The 27,281-nt window shown below is 40.9% G+C and overlaps 1 protein-coding gene across 10 annotated transcripts in view; it reads left to right on the top strand.

Annotated features, from left to right (window-relative positions):
* FOXN3 (forkhead box N3) overlaps positions 1-27,281 on the top strand; it is a 212,151-nt gene that overhangs the window by 121,871 nt on the left and 62,999 nt on the right. For 7 of the 10 annotated variants that reach the window (XM_055814567.1, XM_055795573.1, XM_055808535.1 and 4 more), the window contains 2 exons: positions 13,755-13,819; positions 24,229-24,267. In XM_055814567.1, coding sequence (XP_055670542.1) covers positions 13,755-13,819; positions 24,229-24,267 — 104 coding nt within the window. The remainder of the gene's footprint in view (positions 1-13,754; positions 13,820-24,228; positions 24,268-27,281) is intronic. The other 3 variants (XM_055797479.1, XM_055796884.1, XM_055796267.1) reach the window with 1 other exon arrangement.

The following is a 27,281-nucleotide window of genomic DNA, read 5'->3' as shown; positions in this document are numbered from 1 at the left end:
TGTTTGTCAGGAAGCTTATTTGTATTCTTTAAAAGGGGAGCCAAGGAAAGGAGGCAGACTGAACGCCCTTTTCTTCTTTGGTGAAACTTTTTTTCCTGGTGGTTACTACGAGACTGGCACCAGAGTCACCCTTTCACCACCCATCCTACAGATGAGGTTCAGTGCTGGTTTTTGTTTGTTGGCCTGTTCAGAGATGCAAATCAGGCAGTTCCTACTTCAGTTAAAAGCACCATCTCCTATCAGTGCCATAGTGGTGGACGTTGTCCTTTTCCTCTGGGAGGGAAGCGGGCACTAAGCCTTGCTGCCATATTGAATAGACCACAGTGTGCGCTCATGTAACAGGTGTGTCAGGGGCTGAACACTGGAGCTTGCTTGGAGGCAGCAGAAATAGAGGTCTTCACCCTCTTCTTTCAGAAGAAGAATTACAAGTGGGGAATTACTGAAGAGAATTACAAACATAGTGGATTTAGTAGGAAATGTTTTGCTTTAGTCTATTCATGCAAGGCTGCGTGAAATGGTGACTCTTTTTCTGCCCTTCCCAAGAGGGAAATGGTTTCTCTTGGGGTGGCTTAGACTCAAAAGTTGTGGAGGGATCGGGAATATATCTGTTACCAGCTTTTTCTGTCTGTCTGTCTGTCTTCTATTTTTCAGTGAAATTTCTTAATGTGAAACCCTGTGTAGGTAGTCTTGAAAGACTTGCTTTCAGTTCACTATGGCCACAGGTTTAGGGGAGTTTCTTGGCATAGAGTAGTGAGTTCTGCCACAGTCTTGATTTCCCTTGCAACTGCATTTCACACTAGCCCTTATTAAACCTGCTTTCATAGGCAAATGCTTAAAGCTGTCTCCCGTTGTGGCACTGCGAGGTTAGCAGGCATCATCTTGCCACTCAGGCTAGTGTAGCCTGAATAATGGGCAAGATTGGATTGTATGGGGAATATACTGTTTGAGAAAAATCTCTTTTTTAATGGAGGGAACCCTTTTTCTCTAGACAAAACCATTAAAATAGGATATTTTGCATACTGTTCTTGAAGTTGAGTTGTTCTCTTTGAACTTGTTCATAAACAAGTGTTTTAATTCCCATCCAAGGCACACGTTAAATGCTAAATTTTTGTCCCTTTTGTTTTTTATTCCGTTACACTGCTCTCATATATATATAATCTAGTGAATCTGACTTGCTGCTTTATAGCCTTCATAACCAATTCTAGAATCCCTCTAAGAAAAGAGGGAAAGAGAGGCTGAGAGACAAATCCATCAGCAGTTTTCACACATATTGGTGAAGAAACACATGCTTTCATCCTTTAGTTGTGAAGCTGTCCCATGCTGAAATGCTAAAGGTTCTACAAAATAGCCAGAAACTTTCTGAAATAGAATAAAGACAATAATAAATTCCAGAAGGGATTCAGCAGAGGAGCTAATGTGGAGGAGGAGACAGTTTAAGCAGGGGGTTAGCAATGACAACAGAAAAATGGTTTGGAAAGGGTAGAGTGCAATGAGATGACAACAGTTTCTGCTGATGGCATCCAAGTCCTTCTTTACTTCAAGTCATGTTTCTCTATGATCTAAAACTTGAGTGCAGGGATTTCTAAGGAGTTGTTGGTTGAGCATGTTCCAGTCCAACTGAGAAGTGCAGGTGGTATTTGCTGCACCTAGTAGAGGCAGCTATCTGGATGGTTCAGTGCTGCAAATGGCTGGGCTTGGTGCTTTCCAGTTTATGTGTATTTACTTTCAGTCCTTTGTGTGTTGACTGGAAAAATTTGGTAATGCACTGTTTGTGACATGGAAAAAAGAGACTTGACTATCAATGAAACTGCCAACATGAGAATTAATAGGTTTGGCAAAGTCGTTTGTTCCATTTTTTCCCCCATGATTTGTCAGAAGTTACATTAACACATGAAGAAAATATTTCTGCTTAATTGGTTGTAGTAAACGGATGCGCTATAAATTAATTGCCTCTTTAATGTTTAAAAGGTTATGTCCCATTCATTTTATAACTGATGAGTATCATTTCATTAGAATGAGCAAGCTTGAGGTCATCTGATATTTGAAAAGCATAGTTTGTTACTTTCTGTGATTTGCTGCTTTAGAGGCTCAAATGATAATCTGAGGGTGTCAGGGTTCAGTGTCTCTTTCTAAACACCAGTGAACCATAATTAATTGTTTCCTGTAATCTAAGTCATTGATTTTCTATATTTGAGGTGATCCAAGGAACAGCTTTACTCCAGGGATTAATTACAGAGAGAGAGACTGCACATACACTCATCAACATACTTTTGCTAGTTAATGATAATTTTTTGCAACCGCATGACGGATACCGATTTCAACTGGAAGGAGAATTACACAGTATCTGATAGATAACCGTGCCCATCCTTAGTAGTTCCTTTTGGTGCCTGCAAAGTTTGTGCCCCTTGTAGTGAAATACCTCAGTTTTGGGGGTTGCCCACCAGCAGTTGGACCTCCCAGAACTTCTTGGTTTGTTGAGGAGAGAGCTTGCGGTCTTAACACAGGCTGTTAAACCAGAGTTGTTCAGTGAGGGGCACAGGGGATTGCTGAACTGTCATACTTGGTTTTATTCTTTAACTTTCTTGAACTTCATCAAGAGAGTGAATGGCCTAGATGCTCTCCCTAGGCTTCTATGTTTTGGCACAAGGTTGCTACCAAACTGCTGTTCAGATACACCACGTGGAAACAGTAAATGTGGATATTTGCAAGTTTTTGTGACTCTTTTCATGTGCATAATGATTTTTTTCAACCATCCCCACATGAAGTCACAGTGGATAAAGCAGAGATGTAGAGACTAGTGTCTCATCACAAAGCAATTGCCTGCCCACCTTCACCTTTCTTCATACAGCTGTTATTTCTAAACCTCTGCTTTCTGCTGCCAATCCCAAACGGAAGAGTGGAGTGTTTAAGCCCTGTCTTGCTGAGTTGCATCCCAGTTTTCGCACAAACAGCTGAGGAGAAGCAGCAAACAGAAGGAAGGTTAGACCATATCATTAATTTCACGAGGGAAGCCAAGATTTGTGAAATAACAATGCTGTAAGACAGTTTCTGGAAGACTAGTCTCCTTCTTAGTAGAGCTACAACTTCAACAGACATGGGAGGAGTCACTGGCTTAAAGGTAGGAGGGTGACTTCTTGCTATAAATTATGCGAAGGTCAGCTTTAATGAGTTCCTTCATTCATGCAGGTAATACTGTAACTTGAGAGAATTATTAGAATGTTATTAAGTACAATGTTAGTATTCTCAACAGGCTGAGCAGCTGTTCAGAGAGGTAAGGATTAGGGATAAAGATGCACACTGAATTTTATTTCCCATTACAGGTGGGAGGTTTATTTTTCTACTAAGATGAAAGTGGCTAAAGATAATTTTAAAATTAGTCAAAATGAAGTCCTCTGAGTATTAGTCTACAGTTAGATTTGCAGAATGTGTGAAACTCATTATTTCATAGCTCTGCTTTGAAAATGTTAAGTAGCAGATACTGGGAGTTGGGTGCTGTGGATATCGCTACTGTGAGAATAACTAGGAGTGTCTTGTTCTGGATGACGAGAGAAGTACAGATAATGTACAGTTCCCAACCATGGTTCAGTGGGGCTGCTTCATTTTGGCAGGGGCTATAAAGAAGGAAGAGACTTCTGCAGTGTAAGTATCTGTGAAGTCTCATCTGCTCAGCCCCTTGAATTTGAAGCTTTGTTGACTTGAAGACTTTTCTCGAATAAATGGAAAATTCCCATCTTTTCCCAACTGATAGGATAGAATTTAGTCAAACTTGTACCATTTGCTTTAAATTTTCTGAACAGTGGAGGGCATATTATAATTCTGCTTTTAATTTCCTCTGCATCCAACTTGAGCCGATTTGGATCCATTTAGGAGAGATACTAAACCATTGTAGGTGCAAATAATGTTAGTGATGAGGAGCCCTAACATGATGGTATGGGTTGTCAGCAGGGGCTTGGAGCTGAGAGGTGGGGCATCTGGGGGCTGGTCCTGGTCTGCCAGGGTTTGCTGGGTCTTTTGGAGGTGTGTTATTATCTCGGTATGTTTTCCTTTCTGTGAATGGAATTGGTATCTCTGTAGCTCTGTGGGTGAGAGGATTGATCTAAGTGATGTCTCTACAATGCCTTTGAATGCAAAAAATACTGTATTCTCTTCCCTCTTTGTTACATCTCTAGACCCAGACTGCAAGGTGAAACAGCCCAGTGTTAGGTGCTGTAGTTTCATGTGTGTGTTGGTCTCTTCCTCCCACATCCCTAAAATACAGCTATGAGTGCTTCAGACTGAGTAATTGCAGGAATGTGAATGAGTGAAAACTCACAAATTTTAATACTAAATTTTCTATGCCTTAGCAGTTTTTTTTTTCTAAAAACGTTATTTATGCATTAAACTTCTGTGTTGGTGATAGAAGCACCCACAAACTACCATTTGTCTTTGAGCACCTAGCGTGCTGTGCAGTATGATCCTCAGGCACTGATCTTTTGCGAGATAAATGTATGACCATTGAATGTAGGACTTGTCTACTAGATATGCATGAAGAGGTAGAATTGAGATTATAGGAAAATGTAATTGCAGCTTTCCAAATCTGTGAGTACTTACTTCTGTTTTGTTACTAGTATCGTCATGTTTTCTGCTTTTACGTAACTTTCTGACACACACATAAAACACTTTGGTGTATGGCCCAGTGACTGCAAATCTCTGCACCCTCCTCTGCAGCAGTGCTGCAGAGCCTGTATGCACATGATACTTCCCAGGGAAAACTATCCTCAGCATCTGGGAGAGGTTAAATGTTCCAAGGGAGAGGTTAAACATTCGTTTGTCCTCTGCTGCTGTAATTCCAGAAGCCAGATTAGTTCTGAATCATCTGAACTACATTCATTCAAGATTAATGAGAGAGACCAAGTATGGAAAATTTCAGCTGCCTTGGCTTCGAGCGAGTGGTGGAGGAGGAGTTAATACTGGCAGCATCCTGCAGGTCATGCTTAGTTTTGAGTTTCCTTAATGCTTAAATTGGTAAAAGGAGGAATCGCACCATACCGGATAAACAAGAATTTCAGCGAGCAACATGAAGCATTTGTGGGAGACTTAAAAACCTCTCCTTCCTTTTTACCAACTATTTCTGTTTTGTTGGAGATCAGATATGCCCTTTTGTGTTTGCACATTTGTAACTTTGTGCATGTTTAAGGTACTTTGGTGTCTTTAAAATTAACAAGTGGCATATTCTCACTAATAGGTGACAAGCTGTTCTAGCAGAGATGTGTGTATCACTAATCTCAAGTCCAATTGACTGACAGGCCATGGTTAAGTTGTGGTTAGAAATGTGAGTGGGAGCCTCGTGTAGAAGGTATTTGTTAAATCCAGGCAGGTCTACCAGCAAAGCTGTTTGAAGTTCTGCAAAAATAATAAATCAAGAATTCAGGACTAGAATAACAGAAGTCAGTGAGGTGACCTTGGGCTTTTTAAAAATTTAATGTTTCAATTTTAGAGGAATACTTCATTTACTAGAGCTTTACAGTGTTGTGCCTGAGTGGCAGCTCTATGGTTTCACTGCAGGTCAGTTGCTCAGGTGGTAGGCATGGAAGTTATCTAGAGCTTTGTCTGTGCTGTAGCATTAACTATTAGAGCAATCTTTTTATATCAAGTGGAAAATGAAGGTGAGCCTAGATATAGGCAATTGGTAGGACTAATTTGTTTTCTGTAATCTGAGATTAAAGACTTTTTTTCCTTCCAGTGCAATTCTGATCAAGAAAAAAACAAAACAGAAGTGAAGCTCTTCTTCTCTGTCACTTGTTTTGCAGCAAATGAAGGCTTTTATCAGAAAACTGAAGTGCTCCATTTCTGATTTTGTGGAATAGAAGTGAATCAAACTTTTCTCCAGTGGCCAGGTCAGCGTTCAGTGCTGCTGCAGTGCAAAAGAGGCCATAGTCCCCTGTGGTCTCAGAGGCTAGTGGCTGTCCGTAAACAGGATCTTCTATTCATCTGGGCTTCAGGGGACTAACCTGTGGTGCCTGCATGAGCTGGCACAGACATGCTCGGTAGCACATGAGCAAGTTTAGGTAACTGTGAAGTTTCCCCAGCCTGACGATCACCAGTTTTTCATCCAGTGATAGATAATCTAGGAACCACTTAATTGCAGTTGTGAAATAGAGGAACACAGCACTACAGCATGTGAAGTAATCTGCAGTGTTTTTCCTTCCTTAAAAATTAGGAAAGCTACAAATAACAACCCATACTCTAGAAGTGGGCTGTGTTGTTCCTTCTTTAACTACATGCACTTCAAAACAGTATTCTCTCACCTATTGTGTTGTTACTTAACAATTCTTTATTCCTCCCAGAGATATGAAGACTGTGTCGGTAAGAACTTACTCCTGTTTTTAACACAAAAGAAGAAAAAGAAAACTGAGACAGAAAAAATGAAATGACTTGCCTGAAGTCACTGTGTGATTCAGTGGTAGAGGCAGTATTAGAACTGGAGGCTGATAGCTGGCATATCCCAATTCCCAGTGGAGACAAATCTGTTTTAATTAAAAGTAATGTGGGACAGTTGTCTCACCAGGAATTTTAAAATATATGTGAACTTTTTCCTGTTACAGTATTTAGCCTGGAATTATAGTGTGTTCACAATAAATGTGTTAAAATATTTAAACATGGGTTGCTGAGAAATTGCAGTTTGTACTATGATTGGCATACCTTAAATAGCCATCTCTCTTAAAACACAACTCTCTAGAAATCATGTTTTGATTTATTTAACGAAGAAATCCTCTGTTGTTGTCCATAAATATATGTTCAGGTCTTGGCTAAGACTAAAATTCTGGCTGAAGGCTGCAGAGTCTTACCAAGGGGACAAGAAGGCTTCATATATCACGTCAGCAGCAGTCACTGATGGGCTCCATGTTTTTCTTGAAATCAGGAATTACCCTTTTTATCCCTCATTCCGGAAATTTAACAAACTTTTTTTATCATAATTTTTTTCTCTTTCCCTCCCGCTATCTGTTTTCATGCTTAATTACTTTTTTAAGTGGAGGTATTGGCAGGAGAATGGCTTTGGCTATTTGAAGAATGTAAAGATTTGGCCAACTTTCCACTTCATCCTTCAAAAAGTAGCATTAAATTTTATTTTCAGGCATTTAGTTCATGAATAGCTTTCCCGAGCAACTTTTCTTTTGTCTTTAATAAAAATTTAGATGTAATCCCTCTGGCAGTCATGTCATATAGAAAACTCATTTAGAGTGCGCAAGAGATCAAAATTTTATTGTTCACTCGAAAATGTTAGGCACCCTAGAGAAACCAGGAAAGACTCCATCTAGGAGCTTAAAGTCTTGATTCCACATGTCACAGTAAGTGAGAGATACTGAGAGACAATAAAAAAGGGAATTGTAGAGGAAAGAGAAGCATTACCAGAATATTAGATCAGGCTTCATAAATTAAAAATTAGTATTGTGAATTCATAGATCTCTTTAAGAATAATGTTTTGTCAGTTACAGAAAATTCGAGAAGATGGAGTAAAGGGTTCATATATTTTAAATCTCTAAAGTAATCAATTTTCATTAAAATCAGGAAATACCTTAACACGTACCTTCCAGATTTATTTTATTTTTTTAATGTATTGTCATTAGCCCAGGTTAGTAGAGGTTTTTTCCCTTTGATTGGAGAGGAAGCTTGCTTGCCTGTTGCTAGGTGATTGCTAATTGTGATATTAACTGCCAGCAAGCTGCTGGCAGGGATTGTAAATTCTTTTTTCCTTGTTAAAAGAACATGTGTATTAGAGGTGCAGCAGTACCTAAATGCTGCTGTATTGCTCAAAATTTATAATGGGAGTGATATATTCTTTAATGTATCTATGGTTATGCACCCAGGTGTAGAGCATTAACCCCTCTTTGCCGTGCAGTAGTCTTGTTAGCCCCATCCAGTAATGGCATTAAAGTTGAGTGTAGAAAACGGAGCTGATAGGGCAGTAGAAGGATCTGAGCCCTCCGGTACAAGCAGTGAAGAGCTGACAAGTATTAGAGGAGTCCTCAACGAGAATGAGATGCTGTCTGTCCTGTGTTCACTCTGCAAGGTCATGGCAGTGTGGTTTGGACTGAGTGACCTCTCATGCCATCTGACAGCCACGGTGCAGACCGTGTTTGTGCAGCATGGGAGCCAAGAAGGCTGTTTGTTGCCGTAGTCATGAATATTTCTCATGCCTTACACAGGGTGACCGCTGTGACAAAGTACCATTCATCTTGCAGCATCAAGGGGTGCTGTATTACCACAAAAGTATACTTCTTAAGCTTTCTTCTCAGTTACAACCCCATCCAAAATTTACTTCTTAAGGAATGGTAAAAACTGCTGTCTTCCAGCGTAGTTGGACATCAATTTTTATACCTTATGGTAGCAGTCTGAGTCCAGCTTGCATTGGGAGCTGAAAATACCTGTCCAGAGCATTGTTCCCTGCTGCCACTAGATGCAGGGTTTCATTGGCTGCAGTCAGGTAATGGCACCTACAGCTATTATCTCAACAAATTGAACATAAGACTAATTGTGGTTTAGTGCTTTTCAGAAACTTTCAGAGGTGGGTTTTCTATACCAGCAAGGTGCTCTGTTGGTTACTTTTTGACAAAATAGTTTGTTGTTTCTAGGTTTGGTATCCTTCTTGACATTTCCTTCACTATTTGTTAGAGGTGTAGGTGAGACTTGCAGTGAAGTCTTTTACTCTGTGGATGGTTGGTAATGGAGTACTTACAGTGCGGGTACAGCGATGCCTTCGTTCCCTTCATCTGGCAAGCTGCAGCTTTCACTCCCAGAAGTTTTGCAGCTATATTGCTGTCCTGGTAACTGCTGTCAACCCTGCAGAAGAGGGTGATGATTGCAGTGAATTGGGTGTTCTCCCATCCACTTGTTCTGCATTACTGGGAACTTACTGCCCCTGTCAGGAGAGGAGGAGTTGTATTTCTTCCTGCCACACCTTTTCACAAAATCCATAGGCTGAGCTGGATGTAGCGGCCCTTGAATCAATCATCTGTGCCCATCATTTTTGCCACTGGTAAGGGCTGGAGAGGGGATCCACTGTGTCACTGCAGCCTGTTTGTGGTCTGGCAGCTGTTTGCTGCCTACAGGTTCTGTATCGAGTATATTGTGTGGCTCAGCTGATACTGTTCACCCTTCTACCCGCTACTGAGCTGTCCCGCCCTGTTCTCCCAGCCTTTCCTCAGAGCTAGAGTGTGCTTTAGCCACTAGCTATGCCCCAGCAGCTGAGCCCGCCACCTCTTAGCCATGGTGGGCCAAGGTGTCTGCGTAGCATATTCCTTGCCTCCCCGCTGAGCCTTCTTTCTTCAGCCTAATAGCTCTCAGCCTGAGAGGCGTGCGTTTGGAGGGGTTGTTGGCTTGTTTGTTTGTTTTCCCCCCTTTCCTCTGTCCTCCTGATTTACCATCACCCTCCAGATGGATTTGGTAACTCAAGTCATTGGCCTGTATTTACTGCCTTTCTTCTGTGTTTTCATCATCCCTTAATTGTGGCGTGTAGTCCCACACAATTGAATTTGTTTTGAATTTTTAGTTGTTTGGGTTTTTTAAATCTATTAATCAGGCCTCTCTGACAAAGAGGCCTGTGAGAGTTTTTGGCATAGTTGTGAAATACTGCAACTGAGAGAGAGAATTCATACCCTGGCTTTTTTTAGTGCTTGGCTTTAAGAACCGCAGTCATCTTGCTCTAATGTGAATTCCAGAAGACAAAGGATTTATATTTCCTTTTTTAAGTCTCTTGAAGCCTGTGCACCTTTTAAAGATTTTTATAAACGCATGGCATACATTTTGGTAGAAATAATTAATCAGGGGGAGCTCACACACGTTATTGCTTCTGTACGCCCTGAGAGCTCCTGGTCGGGCTGGCCGGCTGCCACGAACCCTTGCTGGCTGGCCAGCCAGCCTTCATGTCAGCCTGATGGTGTCCAAATCAACACATTCCCATGGAATGGTTCAGATTTCAGCAAAGCAACATTTTCCTATGGAAAAGCCTTCCCTCAGAAAAATCCCATGCTTGGGGCCCTGCGACACAACAAAGTTTCCTACTGGTTGTGTCATCAGAGGAAAAACAGTTCATTCCTTGCCTTGAGCGGAAATCAAGTCCCACCTGTCATTAAAAATTGATAGCGAATCCCCAGGAAAGGCTGGGTTTGATCAGGGGTAGCTCCTAGTTCCAGGTATCTCATTTCAACACAAGCAGATGCTCACAGGTTACAACACTGCTAGTTGTTAGTTATCTCAGCTACTCGTTTTCAGCAAGCATGCGAGTACTTCATTTGTTCCCTGCGGTGATGCACAGATGCTGTAGTGACAATGGCTGTGCTACAGAGAGGTGGATGATGCACTGGATGGATGTGGACTCACGCTCCTGGATCCTGTTTTATGCATTTGCTACAAATCCTGTTGCAGCCTGGATATCCTTTTGGCTGCAGGTATGTTTGAAACGGTAGTGTTTCCTGCAAATCAAACCAACAGTCCTTGACAGGTAACTGTTGGCGTTTCACTTGTCATCTTATCCATAAACTATACTAATTCATGTTCTTTAAAGATACTTGTTTAAAATCTTTATAATCGATTCAAGTCTGCCTCTCCCCCACCCACCCTCCAAGTGCCCTGTGCTCATCTCATCTGGAAGTTAAGTCAGTCTAGACCTGTGCATACTACAAATGTATTGGGCCACAGGTTTCTTCGCACTGATGTAACAGTTCAAACTGGTTACTGCTTTTCTTCTAGTAGCTGTGTGGGGATTTATTAGAAATCAAATATTACTTTAGTGAGTGTGTTTAGTTCATAAGTTTTGGGGAAAGCTCCATCAATAATGCTAATTGCGTAAATAGTAATCTTACAGCATGTATTGATTACAAAAGAAAATTCTAAAACCAGGTTTTGAGTTTCTATTTTTTCTAAATACAAAATATGCTGTACTTCTATAGGAGAACCAGCCACTTTTCTCTGGTAGCTTACGGACTACACTGAAGAAACAATTAGTTGGAAAAAACACCTGGGATGGACTAATTGTTTTTTTGTTGTAGATTGTCTTTAGAAGAATTAACTTCTCCAAATGGTTTCTTAATCTGGAACAGGGAGGAAGCAGCTTTTGAACACTTTAAAGGGAGAGTTTAACTCTGTCATTTCTCAACTTGAAGTATGTTTTAATAATTAATACCCTCTGAGACTTCACGTGCCAAAGTTTGTGAACAGAAAAAGAATTTATCCAACACAGATCAGGCACAGCTTAACTTCAGCAAAGCCCTGAAAACACAGAAGTTTGTTGTTTGAAAGGCTTGACCGGTCACTGTGGTACATAATTTACATGCTTGAATTCTTTAGCTTCCTTCCCTGGGAAGGCACAGTTAATTTTCTCAGTTCATGTGGGTTTGTGCTGAATCAGATGGAGTTTTTTTATGAGGGCCTTGGGCTTTTTTTCAAGCTGGAAAATAAGATAAATCAGTATGGCTTTGTTTCTCTATTGGAGACATTTTGTCTATTCAAATATATACACTTTCCCCTCTCCTTTCTTTAACCCTCTTCTACCCATGTACAGGCATACGGTAGCCTGGGAGTAAAGTTTTTCTATGGCTTCATTGCAAAATTTCACCTTCTTTTTCTTGGGCTTTTGAATGGCATATAGTTACCATACTGTGATTTCTGATTTCTGTGGCAAATTTGTACAGTATGAAGACTACGGTATGGCTTTCTACTTGTGGTGTGATGGGTCCCGTCCCAGAGATTATCGTGGACTCTGATACAGTATAAAACTGTGAGCCTGTCCTACAGGAGCATGAATGCCCTCAACAGCTCTTGACCTTCATGTGAGTTGAGGAGCTACACTTGAAGAGCTGGCGCTTACTATAAGGAATGCAAACAATTGGTTACATCAAACCCATGAAGTGAGCGTCTGTATTCAGATGAGTGCATGCCCCAGAGCACTCCAACACTTATGAATGTAGACCTACTTAACTTCTTTTTGGTTGCTTTGCTCTAGGTCTCCATGCTCCTTCCCCACCCCCCCGCCTTTTTTCTCTCTCTCTCTTTTTTTTTTTTTTTTTTTTTGGTTGTTGTTGTTGTTCAGGAGTATTGAAGGCTTTTATTATTCATGTAATTGCTTTGGATCCTTTTACAGTCTGTATTTTAACACAGTGAAGTTTTTATATGTTAGCACAAGAGTCTGCAGAATAATTGTGAAAGCAGTGTTCTTTATATATGGCGTTTTATCAGAACTTTGCCTATGTTGTCAGTGTAATAGACAAACATCTGTTTTCCATTTCATTGCATTTTGTGTAGCAGTAGTCAACTCAAGAGGAGACAAAAGTAACTTTGAACAGAAGTGGCATGTTGGGCTTAGTTCACAATTTGCCTCTGAAGTGGAAGGTGGGTTACCTTAAATAGGCAGTGCCTTACAACAGTCTTACTGAAAGATATTTAGTCTCTTATTTTTAATTTGTGCTCAAATTTGGGCATAGCAATTATTTATATATCGATAGCATAGTGATTTCTGCTAGGTACTGTGCTTCTAGAATACTTGCTGTGCCTGAGCCCTGGGATGACATCAGTGAACTCCTGCAGGTGGTGCCTGCCCCACTGAGGATGCCCCCCCCCAGCCGGGGCACACCTGGCCAACAGTCACCTGCACTGTTAAGAAAAGAGCCAGGTTACCTTTTATTTCTGAGAAGTTTGGTCCTTCTGTTAACAGGCGTGGCTGCTGTAGGAAGGAGAGCTGTTCTGGAGGGGTGTCGGCGCAGTGGTGCTCCACTGAGGAGGGGCACGGGCAGCCATGAGGCGCTCCCTCACAGCCTCCCCTCTGCTCTGGCTGTTGGAGCGGGTGCTCTGCCATCCTGTTGCCTGCAGCACCGTGGGGCTGTGCTGAGGCAACAAAGGAAACAAGGTTTGGAGGATCACAGCGATGTTCCCTCTTGTTCCTCTTCCCTTTTCCCGCGTTTGAATCCGTTCTCCACCTTCAGCTGTGCTGGTCAGAGGAGACGCCTCTTGGAGGCCATTACCGTCGGGCAGCCACCATGGGAGCAGGAGGCAAAGACAGAGCGGGGCCTGGCGGTGGCCCGAGGTCAGGAGAGGGCTCCAGTTCAGGTGGGCACTCGCACATGCCAGGCACCCAAGGGTCCGCCATGGCCACCAACCCCGCTGGGGGACTCGCAGGAGCCGCTACAGTCACCGAGCACACGTGCATGGCAAAGGCCAAGCTTCGCTAATGCCAGTGCTTGTGGGCAGCTCGCTGAGCTGTGTGTTTTCAGACACAGTGAGGCGACCGGCGTGCGAGGGGGTTCGGTGGGCAGGGTGGCTGAGGCACAGGCACCGCTCCGTGCCTGGCTAAGGCTTTTCCAGGTGGATGCGTTAGCTGGGGTGGCACATTGTCATGGCTGAATAAAAGCCATAAAGAATTTGAGGTTTTAGCAGATGGCTTTGGGAAAAGGTGTATATTTTGCCGTACTGAGAGTTCAGTAAATGTGTTTGATTTGGGTGGGTTTTTTATTATTCATTCCAGGTTGCTTTTTTTTTTTCCTCTCTTCCTCTAAGAAAGCGTGGTGTGTGCTTTCCTGAGGAGGTTTTTTCTTGTTTAGAGAATATGAATCTTGACTCAAATTAACCAATTTCTAATGTGAAATTTTAGACCCTTGCTTGAAGGCAAAAATGCCGTGATGTTACATCAGCGTTGAAAGCAAAACAGAATTCATGCAAATAGTAACTTATAATTGTTTAATATAAATGGGATTTTTCTTACGCTTATTTCTTATTACCTTTAGCACATCAGGTCCACCCATTTGGCCAGGAAGCACCTTTTTCAAGAGAAATGGAGCCCTTCTACAAGGTAGGTGATGGATACCACACCTTGGAATAACTGTTCTACTTAACAAGTACCTCTTGCAAATTGCACAGCTTTTGTAATATTAACTGGGCAGGAAATAACCGAATGTTTTTTGTTTCCTTTAACCTGTCTCCTTTATTGTGCATTTGGTGCCTTGAAAATGATGATTTACTACATACAGTGAGTGTAGTCTACGAAAGTTGCTGGGTTTTTTCTTTCTTCAGATATTAATTTGATTACTATAAAATATGGCAAAGGGCGTCTCCTCCCCCACCCCCCTTTGTGTGGTTAAAGAATGCCCATAAAGAAATGTTCCAGAAACACTGCTTTTAGCTCTATGGATGAAACAAAGTTGTTCCTTGAGAGAGATCCTTTCTTTTACTCCCTAATTGTGCTGATAGCAAAATGTACCCAAAGGTAGGTACAGTGCTGTAGTGGGGAAAACAGCGGCAGAGCATTTGTCTCAATAAACCTACCATGTTTAGTAATGCTTATATTCATAGAGGAATGCTAAATATCTTATTTCCATTGGGTGGACAATATAAACAGAAGCTATATGACTGCAGTTTTGGTAGGTGAAGATTTTCAGTCTATCTTACCAGACTTTAAAATCATTACTCCCTGCTAAGAGTGTTTATATTTCTACCATTGAGTATGCAGAACTATCATCACTCGTAATGGAAGCGTCTTGGGAACACAGAAGGGTCTTTCCCCAGACTGCATGCATTTGTTTATGGTACAAAAGTATCTTACACCATTTTGGATGGTTTTGTGGTCTTTGCAAGTATATGTCCATGAAGTGTCTCTGTTTTGTGTTCATTCTTATGGTGCCAAGAGTTTTCTGGCCTTCTTTCTGGCAGAAGATGCTGTATAATGTTCTCCAGAATATTTATCTAAATTACCTAGGATGGAGCCTTACTCACAACTAAGCTTACAAGCTAATAATTGGCAGTCAGTTTTGCTTACCTTCCACACACCAAATTAATCCAACATCTGTAGTTTACCTCAGAATATTTTTCAACTGATTCCTTGCACATATCTAAGAATTTGGATCTTTCTGCTATATCTATGCTGAAATTTGTTCAAATTTTAAATACATTAAAGCATTCAGATTATACCATCTCCTAGTGTTAAGAAATAAATTGTGGAGTTTGGCAGCTTTTGGCTTTCGTCTTAATAGATCTGGTATGTTTGCAGTCCTTCATAATGGAAAGAACTAGATTTTTTTGTTTGGTTGGTTGGGTTTTTTGGTTTTGAAAAAAAAAAAGAAACTATTGTGAATGGATGTGCTTGGTTTGTTTTCAGTTCAACAGTCCCAGTTTTAAATGTCTGCCTGCACATACAGTCTTTGTAATTTGAGTTCATAGAATGTGAGCTACTCTGTCAAGTCTGTATGGCACAATTTTTTTGCCTCTTCTTAGGATACAAGATATCCAGGAATTAATAAGAACTATTTTGTAAGTCCTTCCTATCTCAGTTGTTGCTTAAAGCCTTCTCCAATAAAGAAGAGTATGGTGTTCGCCACCCTTTTATCCTTTGCCCTCTGGTCTCCCTTCAAAATTGGAAGGAGAAAACTTAAAAGTTCAAAACATTTCAGCATATTAAAGAAATAAGAGACAAAGAGAGAGGTGACTGTCTTTTCAAGCAACTTACAAAGCCTAACAGACCTTTAACTGAGTTGCCATTCTGTGTTGTCATTTAAAGTGGAAAACACAGCAAATTTGAACTCTAATATGCATGATACTGAGGTTGGAAGGATGAGAAGTGTGAAGAAAAACCTCATTAAAGTAATCTTTTAACATTTCCTGGTTTTAATTTTAAGCAAGAAAATAACTCAGCCAGGCCTTTATGTCTTCTTTCTGCCATCTTTGCCTTCCTTAATTTTTCCCTACAATGAGTTGTTTCACATACAGGCTTCAGCAGTTTGCGTGGAAATAGTGCATCCACCTCTTTGCTGCTTCTGACTGTGTTTTTTGAGAAGACCTGTGTAGAGGAATGGTAGCAGGTGCAGGGAGGTGTGAGATGAGGGGTGGGAGAGGCTTGTCAAGTCCTACCTTACATGACCATCTTAAGTTGTTTTTTTTTTCCAGTGCTTATATCCAGCTTAATGCAAACAGGAGAATGAAAAATTGACTCAATTATTGGTTTCAAGTTATAGTAGTGCCTTTTGATTGGCAAAAGTTTAGGTAACAAAGAGATTTAAAACTGTTATTACTTGATAAATGTTGTACTTCATTTGAAAAGAATGTTCAGTGTGTGTTATAGACAATAATACAGAATAATTCTGGAATTTTAGTAAATGTGTTATTCATGTGCACTTGTCATGCCTCATTTCTTCGGAGTTATTAAGGAAAATGCGCTTTTTGTGGTCTGGAGAATGAAGAGAAAAAAATTCCGCAATGTAAGTAGTACTTCTTTTAGCCAAGAAAGACTTGTAGACTCTCCTGATTTCCATTTGTTTTGTACCTGAACTGCTTGGCAAAGTAATCTTAACCGTTATAAAGCATTTAACATATCTCTCCAGAGAAAGCGACTGAGAAACCAGTTGTCTGTGTACCTCAGAATAGCAAAGGAAGAGAAAAGGAAGCTAAAACTCATTTTAGCTAGTTCTGTGTCCTTAATGTCTTTTACATGAGCAGGATTAATTCTTTGTTCCTTTCTGGCTGTACTTTGTTGAAGAATTTTGAACAAAAAATAAATATATATGTTGTTTTCTTTTTGCATATCATTTTATTAGGTACAAGATGGCTACCTCAGTTTCTTTTTTGAGGATCATGGTGCTGCTGTTCCTAGCATTAACTCTCTGATAAAAAAAAAAATACGTATTTTTTGTGTTAGGTAAGTCACCTGCTCAGGTGCTTTTTGAAATTTTGAGCTCAGTCTGCTCATTGAGGATTGCTCCTTATACCCTTGTGCTCTTTGGTCTTCTCATAAAGTCGCATGCAGAGCTTAATATAGGTAGGACCTTCAGCCTTACCAGACTGATGCTTTCTCTCAAAACTTACTTGTACGTCTATGGGGATTGCTGCATTCTAGCTTTCAGGATTCCCAGATAAAACAGGTTTTTGCTCTTACTGCTTTACTACTACTACTATCAGTTTTTGCAGGTTGTTATTGTACATACTGTGTTTTTGTTTCAAGTTGCAGCTTAATTTTTTTAAACCAGCTCTATGGGAAGCCTTTGTTCCCGTGTTTTTTTCTGTTCTCAGCTGCCCTAACACATCCATTTTTATTTACTAAGATGTATGGCAGGGAAAAGTCTTTACAGTTGCAAAGGTCTAGATGTATTCTGAACTCTGCAGGAACGCATGCTAGGTGAGATAAGTGGGGGACATAATGATGTTAACTTGAAGAAGTTGAAACTAATGCATTATGTTCAGGTAAGGTCAGTTTCGTTGCCTCTGCTCTGGTCTTTGATATCAAGCTCATGTTGCAGACTTGACGGTGCAGTTCCTCACAGATCAATCGTAATATTAAAACTATTTTGCTCTCAATATATCTAACATTCTCCCTGAATAAACTAAAAATAGATCTCCAAATTAACTTTTAGCAGCAGTCATGTAAATTCCAGTTGCTGAGTGCCACCTGTAAGATGTAACTGGACTGTGGAGGCATTTGGTTTGTTTCTAAAAGATACAACTCTCATTTAAGGAAGAAAGAATACCGAACTTACCGCTCTCTCTTTTGTCTTATTTGCCCTCACACTTTAATGAACTAAATGCAACATATTACTATGTCTTTTCACATGAAATTTGGTCTGTCCTGAGTTGCAAGGAGGTGTACATAGAAGGTGCTTGTGGGTATAATTACAGCTGGCACAGAAACAGTCGCTGTGCCGTGAAAACCATGATCTGCATCTGCTGTCACTACTGCGGTGGGGATTGAAACAAGTGTAAGAGCTGCCAGAGTTGCCCCAGAAGATGCAAGAGCCCCATGACTGGGCAGCGGCTGACATAAAGCAATGCCTCCCCTCTGGTTTACAGCAAGTATACATCTACCAGGCTTAACGCAGTTCTTGGGTAAGCTTCCTGAGTTTCTGGTCAAAGCCTGGCAGAAGCAGGCCCTTGTGGTAGCACAGTGAGTGCTTATCACCCAGGGAAGGAAAGTGAGCCTGGGTCATCCAGCCCCTATTGCTGTTGGAGCTGAAAATAAAGACAGCCCTCATCACTGTGACTAGATGGTCCGCCTTGGATTGCTGCTTCCAGCACTTCCTGACCAACTGGAGGTACAGCCATGATCCTTGCTGTGCTGTCTGCTTTTTTGTGTGAGCAAGGTCCTCAACTTCCTCCTTTGATGATCAGTACAGTTTAAATCTGCTGCCTGTAAAAGTTAAATCAAAGATAGATCATGTGCTGGAGATCCTACAGACCTGGATTCACACCTGTGAACAGGATTGCAGCAGTCGGTGAACTGAATTCAGACGGCTTTGTTTTACTTTGAAGCTGTGGTTCTTTTTTAATTAGGATGGAAAAAAAGATTGGCAAAACGTTCTACCCATTTGCACAACAGAGGAGGGGAAGAGTGAAGTAACGTGTGGACTCCAGTCCCTCTTGGCTGAGGGAGCCTGAGAAAAGAGGGACTGTCTTCCACGTACCGCACAAGCTGCTTTGTTCTCTCTCTACTGGGCTGCAGGGAACAGGCATCCTCATACTCCAGAACACAGCAAGTGATAGGATGTTTACATGGGGATGGCTTGGCCTCTTCTTCTCCGAGAAAGCACTGTATGAGACACTTTCATCTCCGACTGATGCTTCCAGCAGCCCATGGAAGACCATCTGCCTTGGTCCAGCTGTCATGGCTGTAGCTGGCACCACTAGTGAGGAGCTCTAGCAGGAAAGAGTTGGAAGACACTGTCTTCACAGGGTCAGTTGTCACCAAAACCAGCATGAGACAGTGACTCCGCAGTTTGTTGCAGAGTGGAAATGGATACTCGGGGCACTGCTGCTGCATTGACCCTTGATGCCCTCAATCTAAGGGGTGGCTGTTACGTTTTAGTATGCAGACATCTGATACCTGACCATAACATGAGACTTTAAGGAAATGGGCAAAGCACATGGATCACTTTACTCTTGGATGAGAATGGCGATTTATTTGAGGGAACAAGAAAACTGCATCCCTAATTCAGAAAGTGTATTTTGTACTAAATGTGGACAGACCAGACTTGAGAAGCCCATAAAAAGATGGGGAACCAGCTCATTTATGAACACATGCACACTTTTGTACAGAGATCTTTTTCTTCTCTAATAAGCTTGAGAATCCTTGAAATTACCAAACAGGCCATTTAATCCATTGTCCATTGAGTAGTTCTAAGAAATGAGAGAGCAGATTTGGGACTTCGCATTTCCAAGTGTTAGCTATTAATAGAATCATTTGCTGAGGTGGAAATAAGCCAGGGGAGAGACAGCAGAAAGTGGGCAACTGTTGATGGTTTTCCTTGCAGAGGCTAAGTTACAATCAATTGCTTTTGTAAATAAAGACATCCAGCCTTTGTTTTTATGTTAGTAGTGACATTAGGATAAAAATATAACGACGGCAGGGACCGGTTTATTTGGACAAGTATTGCCCATACCAGCTACTCAGTCTTTTCTCTAGAGAGCTCTGGGAGGAATTGTTATCGTTACCTTCAAGATGAAAGTTGACAACAAATTCACAAAGAGAAGACAACTGCGTGCATGCATCCATACACATTTTCTCTCTAATAATGTGAAAAATTGGGATGCGTTTGTCAGCACCTGCCAACAAATACCTAAGGGCTGCTGCAGGCACAGTGGGCTGCTTTCTGCTGGTGGAGATTCCATTCACCTGCTCTTTCCACTGCTCAAGCAGGACAGGTGCAAGCCCTGGGCATGTGGGTGAGAGGTGCAGCCCATCCTGGACCACAAGGTATTCATACCTGCTGGTGGTAACGGGGGTGAGGAGAGGAGGAGCAGGGGAGAGCTGAAAGACAAGAGGATTCAGTAAATCCCACATGCATTTAATTTTCAGAATTGCGTGTCTTACAACTCAAAAGAAGACCAAACTTGGAGAGAAATGTCTGTTTTCTTCTACTACCTAGAGGTGCAAAGAAAAACCAACATAGCAAGGTACCATATGTATTATAGATAATTTAATATTAAATAATACTTAAATGCAATGATGACCATAAGAAGAAAGGCCGAAAGGAATGCAAGACAGTCCAGCCTTAGGGTTGGTAGACTTGGGTGCTGTGATCTATAGCACAACCTTGGGCAAGATCCTTATGCCCAAATCCAACTGAGTGTTTGTTTGTTAATGCATATTGAGATGTCTCAAGTTGGCCAAGACTCTAAACACCTTTTTTTTTTCTTTGAGGGTTATAATTCCTTGGGTTTCTGCTGAATGAAATGAGGATAATAGTGCTTCTTGCTGCCCAGAGCTGTCAGTCTACAAATTACTGTTTCTGTATCGTATTCTGATGCTCCACTAATGGGAGAACCCTAAACAAGGGGAACCTAACTGATAAGCAACAGTACTGTTTGTTAGCTTTTGCAGGGAATTGTGTTTCAGTTTTTGTTTCAGGGTGTTATTTTCCCATTGAAGCTTCAATTAAGCTCCTTACTTTGAGATCCATTTGGAGATTAACTGTTTAACTCTGTAAATGACTGTTTTGTTTGGAGATCTGGTGTTTTGAGTGTCCAGTTTAGTTCCAATTCAGTTACTTTCATCTGAAGGTCATGAAACCTTTAGATTTCACCATGTTTTCTCTTCAAATTTGGCTCCTCAGAGTTCCCATTCTACCCTCTTTGAAACTGTGTTGACAGTCATGCTCTGTGTTTGCTGGTGACTTTGGTGTTGGTCGATGTGTTAATTTAACAGCAAATCTACAATCTCTCCTTGTTACAATAAATCACTTCTTATTCACATGATGTTACTATCTAAGTGAGCTTTTTCTTATGCTCTTCCTCCTCCTCCTTCTTCTTCTTTTATTCCCTCATGAAGGGTACCTGACAATGTCTTCATGAGTTTCTTTTCAGGAAGATAATTCATGTGGTGCTTCCATAGAGACCGAATATTTGAATAATTTATTTATTACTAGCGTTCAGTGTATTTACAGTAGTAGTATTGAAGAAGTAAAAGTAAGTCAGAGGGGTTGTGCAGCGTGTCCCTAAGGGAGTCATTTGCACAGCCAAGCTCTTCTTTGTTTGGGAAAGTGGGTAAAGCCCTAGTGGGGCTGCTAGGGTCCTGAGGGTGCTGGTAAGGTCTTGTGTTTGCGAGAGGGTTTTTAAATGGCCTTAACACCATGCATTCAATAAAAAAAATCTCAGTGAGAGACAGCATTTTGCAGTGATATATACAGGCACGGTCACTTTCCTGTGACATTTTAAGCTGTTTGTTCTGTGTCAGACATTTGTATATAGGGTGCTATGGATTAGCTGTTCAGTATGTATCTAGTCTTTTTATTCCTCTTTTTGTAGTTGAGTGTGTAAAGAGAATGGCAGAAGTGGTGATTTGTTAAATGCCTGAAGCGTGGTCCTCTAACATTGATGTTAGAGCCCTTAGTAAGGAAATGTGACCACTGGCTCTTTGTCTTCCCCGTGACCAAAACATCTGAGCTACTTTGGCCTCTGAAGTTGAGAAGGAAGAAGACCAAACCGTGGCAGACAGGTCTCGCTGATGGTAGGTGACGTTGCAGAGTACACGAAGATTAGTTAAATTCCTACTGTGTTTAAACTCAGTAATGTATGTTTTAGGTCTGCATAGGTCTCTTTGCTATCTTTACAGACAGCTTTGCTTATTTTGCAACAGTCCCGCATAGTGACTTTTGAAATTATTACTTCTGAATAAGTAGTATAGTAAGATGGAAGTTTACTGGCTTTGTCTACTTTCCTTGACAACTGGAAAGTGTGGGTGGGTGCTGCAAGGCAAGTCTGACCACTAACTTTGGGCAGAGGAGAGGGTAGATCTGTGTGCACTCGCCCGTTTTACCTTCAGTGTCGACTGCTGTGTGAGCAGTGGCAGTAAAACAGCACTTTGCAATACACACCGAAGAGAGAAGTCCCGCAGCACTGGCCTGGCTGCCTCAATACCTAGTGTAGCGTAGGAAAAGAACAGGGAGGCTACCCAAAGCATGGAGGAGGTGAGGAGTTCGATGGTACTTGCCCAAACAGAGTTCAGTGCTGAGTTAATCTACAAATGATGATACTAAATGGCTTCCAGTAAATTCTTCGCTTCTTTTCATGTTGATCTGCAGGTGATGTGGCTGTGACTTTGCAATTTGAACACTGGAATCTGTTTCCTTCGAATTGTCAGTCGATCTCGTTTTTTCTGTGACTGGCCTTTCTGTAGGCAGCAGCACAGGTGCTTTTGTCCAGAGACATGTCCCTCCTCCCCCACAAACACACATATGGGACTGACATACAAATGGGAAACTGACTGTGCCACCCTTGGGTTTCAGTTGAGTGAACAAGGTGTAGATGAGATACAGGAAGAGGAATGCCAAGTTCTTGTTCAGCAGCTTTCTCCTCTACCAGGACTGCCATACATCCAGGATTCCACCAATGTTTTCCTTTCCCCACCAAGAGCTATGGTCTGCTCAGAGCATGGGGGTTGTTTGCCTGTGCCCAGAGAATGCCTGGATGGCATGGTGAGAGCATCTCGTAAGGAGCTGTCACGTAGCTGGGAAGTCCTGGACATGATCACTGGCAGATACAGAGACAAGTCTGGCAGCAGTCAGTGTCAAACCTCTTCCGTAGGTGGAATTTGGGGCCAGGCCACCTCTGGCTAGGCTGGCTTATGACAGCGATGTAGCATACCACCAGTTAGATCCCATTTTATAACAGCAGTTCTCTGAACAAGTCATGGTTAGAAACTAGCAGTAAAATTTATATGGTAACTTGAAAATGGTACAGGATGCAAAGATTTATTTTCTGTAACTGTGAAATTTTTGTGATTATTGCCATCAAAGTCTCCAGGCTGATGAGCTGGAGCATATGCTCCGTGCTGAGAGCATGTGAATGTTTGGCATTCCTAAAACGTGAAGGTGGCTGGTATTAGAAGTAATCTTGGCTTTCATAATTCTAAAGTCTGTTTGAGAACACAGCTACGACAGAGGCTGTGCTTTACATGTGCTTTACGTGGAGGTTACTAAAACAAGAATAATACTGCAGTTGTGTTGCTATGAGCAGTTTTGGGGATGCAGATCGCTATGAGCAAGGGAAAGCTGTTGTCAAGTTGGGCTGTTCCTTGACTACGTCAGGTTTCTTGAGGCAGACCTATACTGAAAGAATTAAAACAGAAGCTCTGGGAATTCTTAAAATGCTCTTTTGCTATGGCTTGCTCATGTGATGGGCAGTTACCTGTTTTTGGGTCCCTGGGGAAGCCAGAACTTCATAATTAGTAAACAGAAGAAAACTGTAGGGAAAACACCGATGGTGTTCAAGTCCAAGCAATGTTGATGTCTTGTGGGATTTGTTCGCTCTCTGTGTTGATGTTGTTCATGGTTAACACTGTCAATAATTTTTCCTCTCTAACATGCTAAGAATTTCTCCCCACTGGTCAGAGCAGACATCTGTGCTGCGCGTTCTTGGTTATATAAAAGGCATTTCTTAAGCATCTAGAAGAAACAGCAAATTAATGGAAATGGTGTATTGCTAAGAGAGCTTAATTGTATTTGAACAGTTGAGAAAAGTAGAGGCTATCTTAAATTCGAAGGGTGGTGGTTAGTGGCTTGCAGATTTCACTGCTGTGTGTTATTGAAGGTAAATGTGAAAAAAAAGTCCATTTGTTTCAGATATTGGAATAAATCTTACCACTAGAAATTCTTCAGTTGTACATTTGAGAGTATGCAGTGGGATGGCCAAGTTTGTTCTTAAAACAAAACTGTACGCATCGCTTGATTTCCTGCAATTTATAACAGACTTGAAACTGAATTGGGACTTCAAAAGGGAAGGAGGGAGGATTTTTTCTTCACCAGTAGGAGTACAGTGTGTTCAAAAACCCCAAAACCAAAGCTAGGGCTCCTTTTGGGGTAAGTAGTACTTTACACTACTGGTTTCAAGCTAATTGAAGTACACCTGCCCAGGCAGTAGAGTGAACATGAATCTACTGTAGTACAGTGTTTCTTCCTCGCATCCCTCCCCATTTGTAAAGGAAAGATAATTTGCATCTGGATCCTGAATGATGAACTTTTACAAGAGTTCTCTCTAATCAGCAGAATGGGGTAAACACTCATTTTCTTACAAAGGTAATCTTTGGGGAAAGTCTGTAAGACACTTAGGCTGGTAAAGGAATTTATCCTCTCTTTAATGCATTTAATACCAACCACAAATTAGCAAAGAAAACACAACTATTCTTTAAATTATTTTAGGACAAATTCCGTCGATTTGGAAATACCATTATAAGATTCTTGGCTTCATCTTATGTGTTCTTTCTCTTAGTTTTCTTTCTCTTCATAGGTCAAAGTCTCACAGTGCTTGCAATTGCATACAATAAAGGTAATAAATTCTCTTTCTCTCTGACAATATTTATTTCTATGTCTAGCCCGTTATTACTGCTCTCTAGTACACACTAGAAGGACAAGGTGAAACTGAAATTAAAATTGTTCATACAGCGATGGGAAACTGCAGTCTTGATTTTTACATATATGCACAGTTTGAATGAAGATACTACAAACACTTTGTGCAGATCTTTCATTTTCATATTTCTACAGTACATCCTTGCTTTGCAGCTTTTAAATGTAGCTTACATATTTTGTGTGAATACATACATTGGGGTTTTTTAAATAATAAAGTAGGATGTGCAGCTTTTTATGATCCACATGTTGAGTTTCAGCACTTAGTTTCTGATACGAATATATTAAAGTAAGTTGTTCCTTCTGAGAAACAAGAACAATAAGTTGTTTCTCCTGGAGATGAAAAAATAAAATAGTTAAGGTCAGGTCATCTGATCAGCTGTGTGTGTACAAATACGTCTGTGTCCATGTGTATGTTTAATTAAATGCATTTAAATATAAATACTTGTGGTTATCTCATATATTGAACACGTATGAAGCAATACACAGTTAAGTAGAAGACTGTCCCTTTTTTGCTAGAGATTTGGTGCATCCACCCTATTCTCATAAACTCTGAAACATATCTATGGAGGAAGAACTATTTGTAAATATGTTGTAATGTTTTCTGATAAACTTGTACAATACTTTTCATTCTCGGTTGGAAATGTTTTCTGTGACATCCAAATGCTAAGCTTGAGATAGCAATACAGCAAAATACTGGTTTTCTATTTTTTTTGTGACAAATACTGTCCTTGCCACCACTGTGTGTTATATCTCTCCCTTTCCCCCCAGTGTTTTCTCAGTATTTCTTCTCTCTGGTATTTTGTGTTTCTGTCAGTCTTCCCTTTTGGTCCTTTGAAGCAAATCTGAAGTTGTTCCCGTAATGTTTTTTCCTCCCCTCTCCCCTTCAAGCAGTTTCAGTTTTGATCACTGCAGTTGACATTGATAGTGCTTAAGATAATTTCGAGCTATCTTAAAAAAGATAAGGTGTATTGTAAAGTTGGGGGGCGTGGGTGGGTGTTGGTTGGTTTGGTTGAGATTTTTTCTTCAGTTTAATTTGTCAATAAGAACTCACTCTATTACCAAAGACACGTTTCTATATGTGTCTTGGGTAGAAGGCACCTTATTTGTTGTATGATGTCTAGAGAGGTAAAGGTATGCTTCTGGATCTGTCTCTTGCTAATTTTGCTAATAGTGGCTGGTGAGAGAGGAGATTTTTTTTATTATTTTAATAATACACCAACGGGCCTTGCTCACACTGGTAATCCAAAAGAATAACTAAGTCTACATTTTCAAACTTGTATCAGTGAGTTAGTGGCTTAAAAGCATAAAATGGCAAATTGTGGCAAAGGTGCATGATTGATTAAGAAATCAGAGAAATTTTATTTATTTATTTTATTGGGTTGTTGTCAAGTCTCTGAGATGTTCTGTTTGGTTTTGCTTTTCCAGATAGTTCTTTTTACTGTTCCTGTGACTTGGCTGCTGCTTTAAATGGGTTACAGTATCTTGCACAAATACAGCTATTTCTACCCTTCCTGTCCAAATGAAGCCCATGTAGTAGTTATAAGAAGATGAAGCCTGAAACTACATGTAAACTAGTGTCTGAGTAAGGGTTTGATACAACCAGTACAAGAGTACAGCACTGACGCTTGTTCTTGGTGCTTTGGACGGCGTTAATCACTGATGAAGCAACCTGTGTACAGTATGAGTGCTCAAGAGTCCAGTTTCATACAGAAAGGCAAGAGAAGCAGCTTGGTACAGTCTGCTCAAATTGATACTCAAAATACTCAGCAAACCCTTAATTTCCCAATACCATCTGTCGGACAGCTTAATGCTTGGAGGCAGAAATGAGACAGGGCAGAACTGGATGGGGACAGAACCTAGCAAACACACAGTACTGCAAGGTCACGACTCCCTGGCTTTCCTGTTCAGTCACGATGGGGCTGGCAGAGCTCTGATTACTTCTTAAGAACAGGATCCAAATTTACTGGAAAAATTCTGAAATGAATCCTTCTGAAATTTTGTTGCTAGGATCAGCAGTTAGTCTCTTGCCAGACTTGCAAATGCATAAATATAGGTCAGTGGCATCATGATTTATTTTGTTAATTTCATGATTTGACTGCTATCTTTAGAGATGCTCCCTCTGTCTACATGTAGATATTTTTCTTCAGGAGTGACACATTAAACTCTTCAAGGTAGCCCTTAGTTTCCAGTCTTGGGAGGACAGTGAACAAAAATTATAAAACATTGCTGATTTTTTCACTGATATTTTACTTTCTCTGTGATTAACTGCAACAACAAATCTTAAATACTTACTTTGCAAGAGCAAGAGAATGAAATGTAAAGGTCCAGAATGAGATTTCCTGGTACACAGGATCACTGAACAGCTGTTTAGCAATCCACAGACTGAGTAAAATAGCTTAAGACGATCATAGTGAACTACCAGTCTAACTAAAAGCATCTCTTGGGTTTTTTCGAGTTTATCTGAACAAATAGAGATATTGGGCGGTACTTTGAGTGGAATAATACTCTTTTCCACTGAAGATTAGTTTAAAAGAATAATAAGGGAAAAATGTACCTTAGAACAGATCTGTTGTGTGAAAGCAGATCCTAAAGTTTACAGTTCCTCTAGATGTTTTATTCAGCTGGTAAACCTGTTCTATAAGCTGAAATTCTTTTCCAGATAACATCCTAGGGGAGTGTGCTCTGTAAGCCTGACAGGAGGAGGGACAGCTTTGTAGACCCAAGACATAAACAAAGAATCTTAAAACTGCTCTTGGCACAGCCCGTAACCTGCAGTTTGGGGCCCACCCAAGTGTTGCAGTGGCTCGCCAAGGGTCCCAAGAGAGGAGAGGAGCTGCGAGCTTCAGCAGTTCATGCTGCCTTGGAAAATTCTGATTTGAAATCAACTAGCCATGGTTTCATTTTGAACTCAACTCATATAAGCAACTATGTCTT

This window comes from Falco peregrinus, chromosome 1, assembly GCF_023634155.1.
Source record: "Falco peregrinus isolate bFalPer1 chromosome 1, bFalPer1.pri, whole genome shotgun sequence".
NCBI lineage: Eukaryota > Metazoa > Chordata > Aves > Falconiformes > Falconidae > Falco > Falco peregrinus.
The sequence above is the reverse complement of the archived record's forward strand: the minus strand, read 5'-3'. Positions and strand labels throughout refer to the sequence as shown.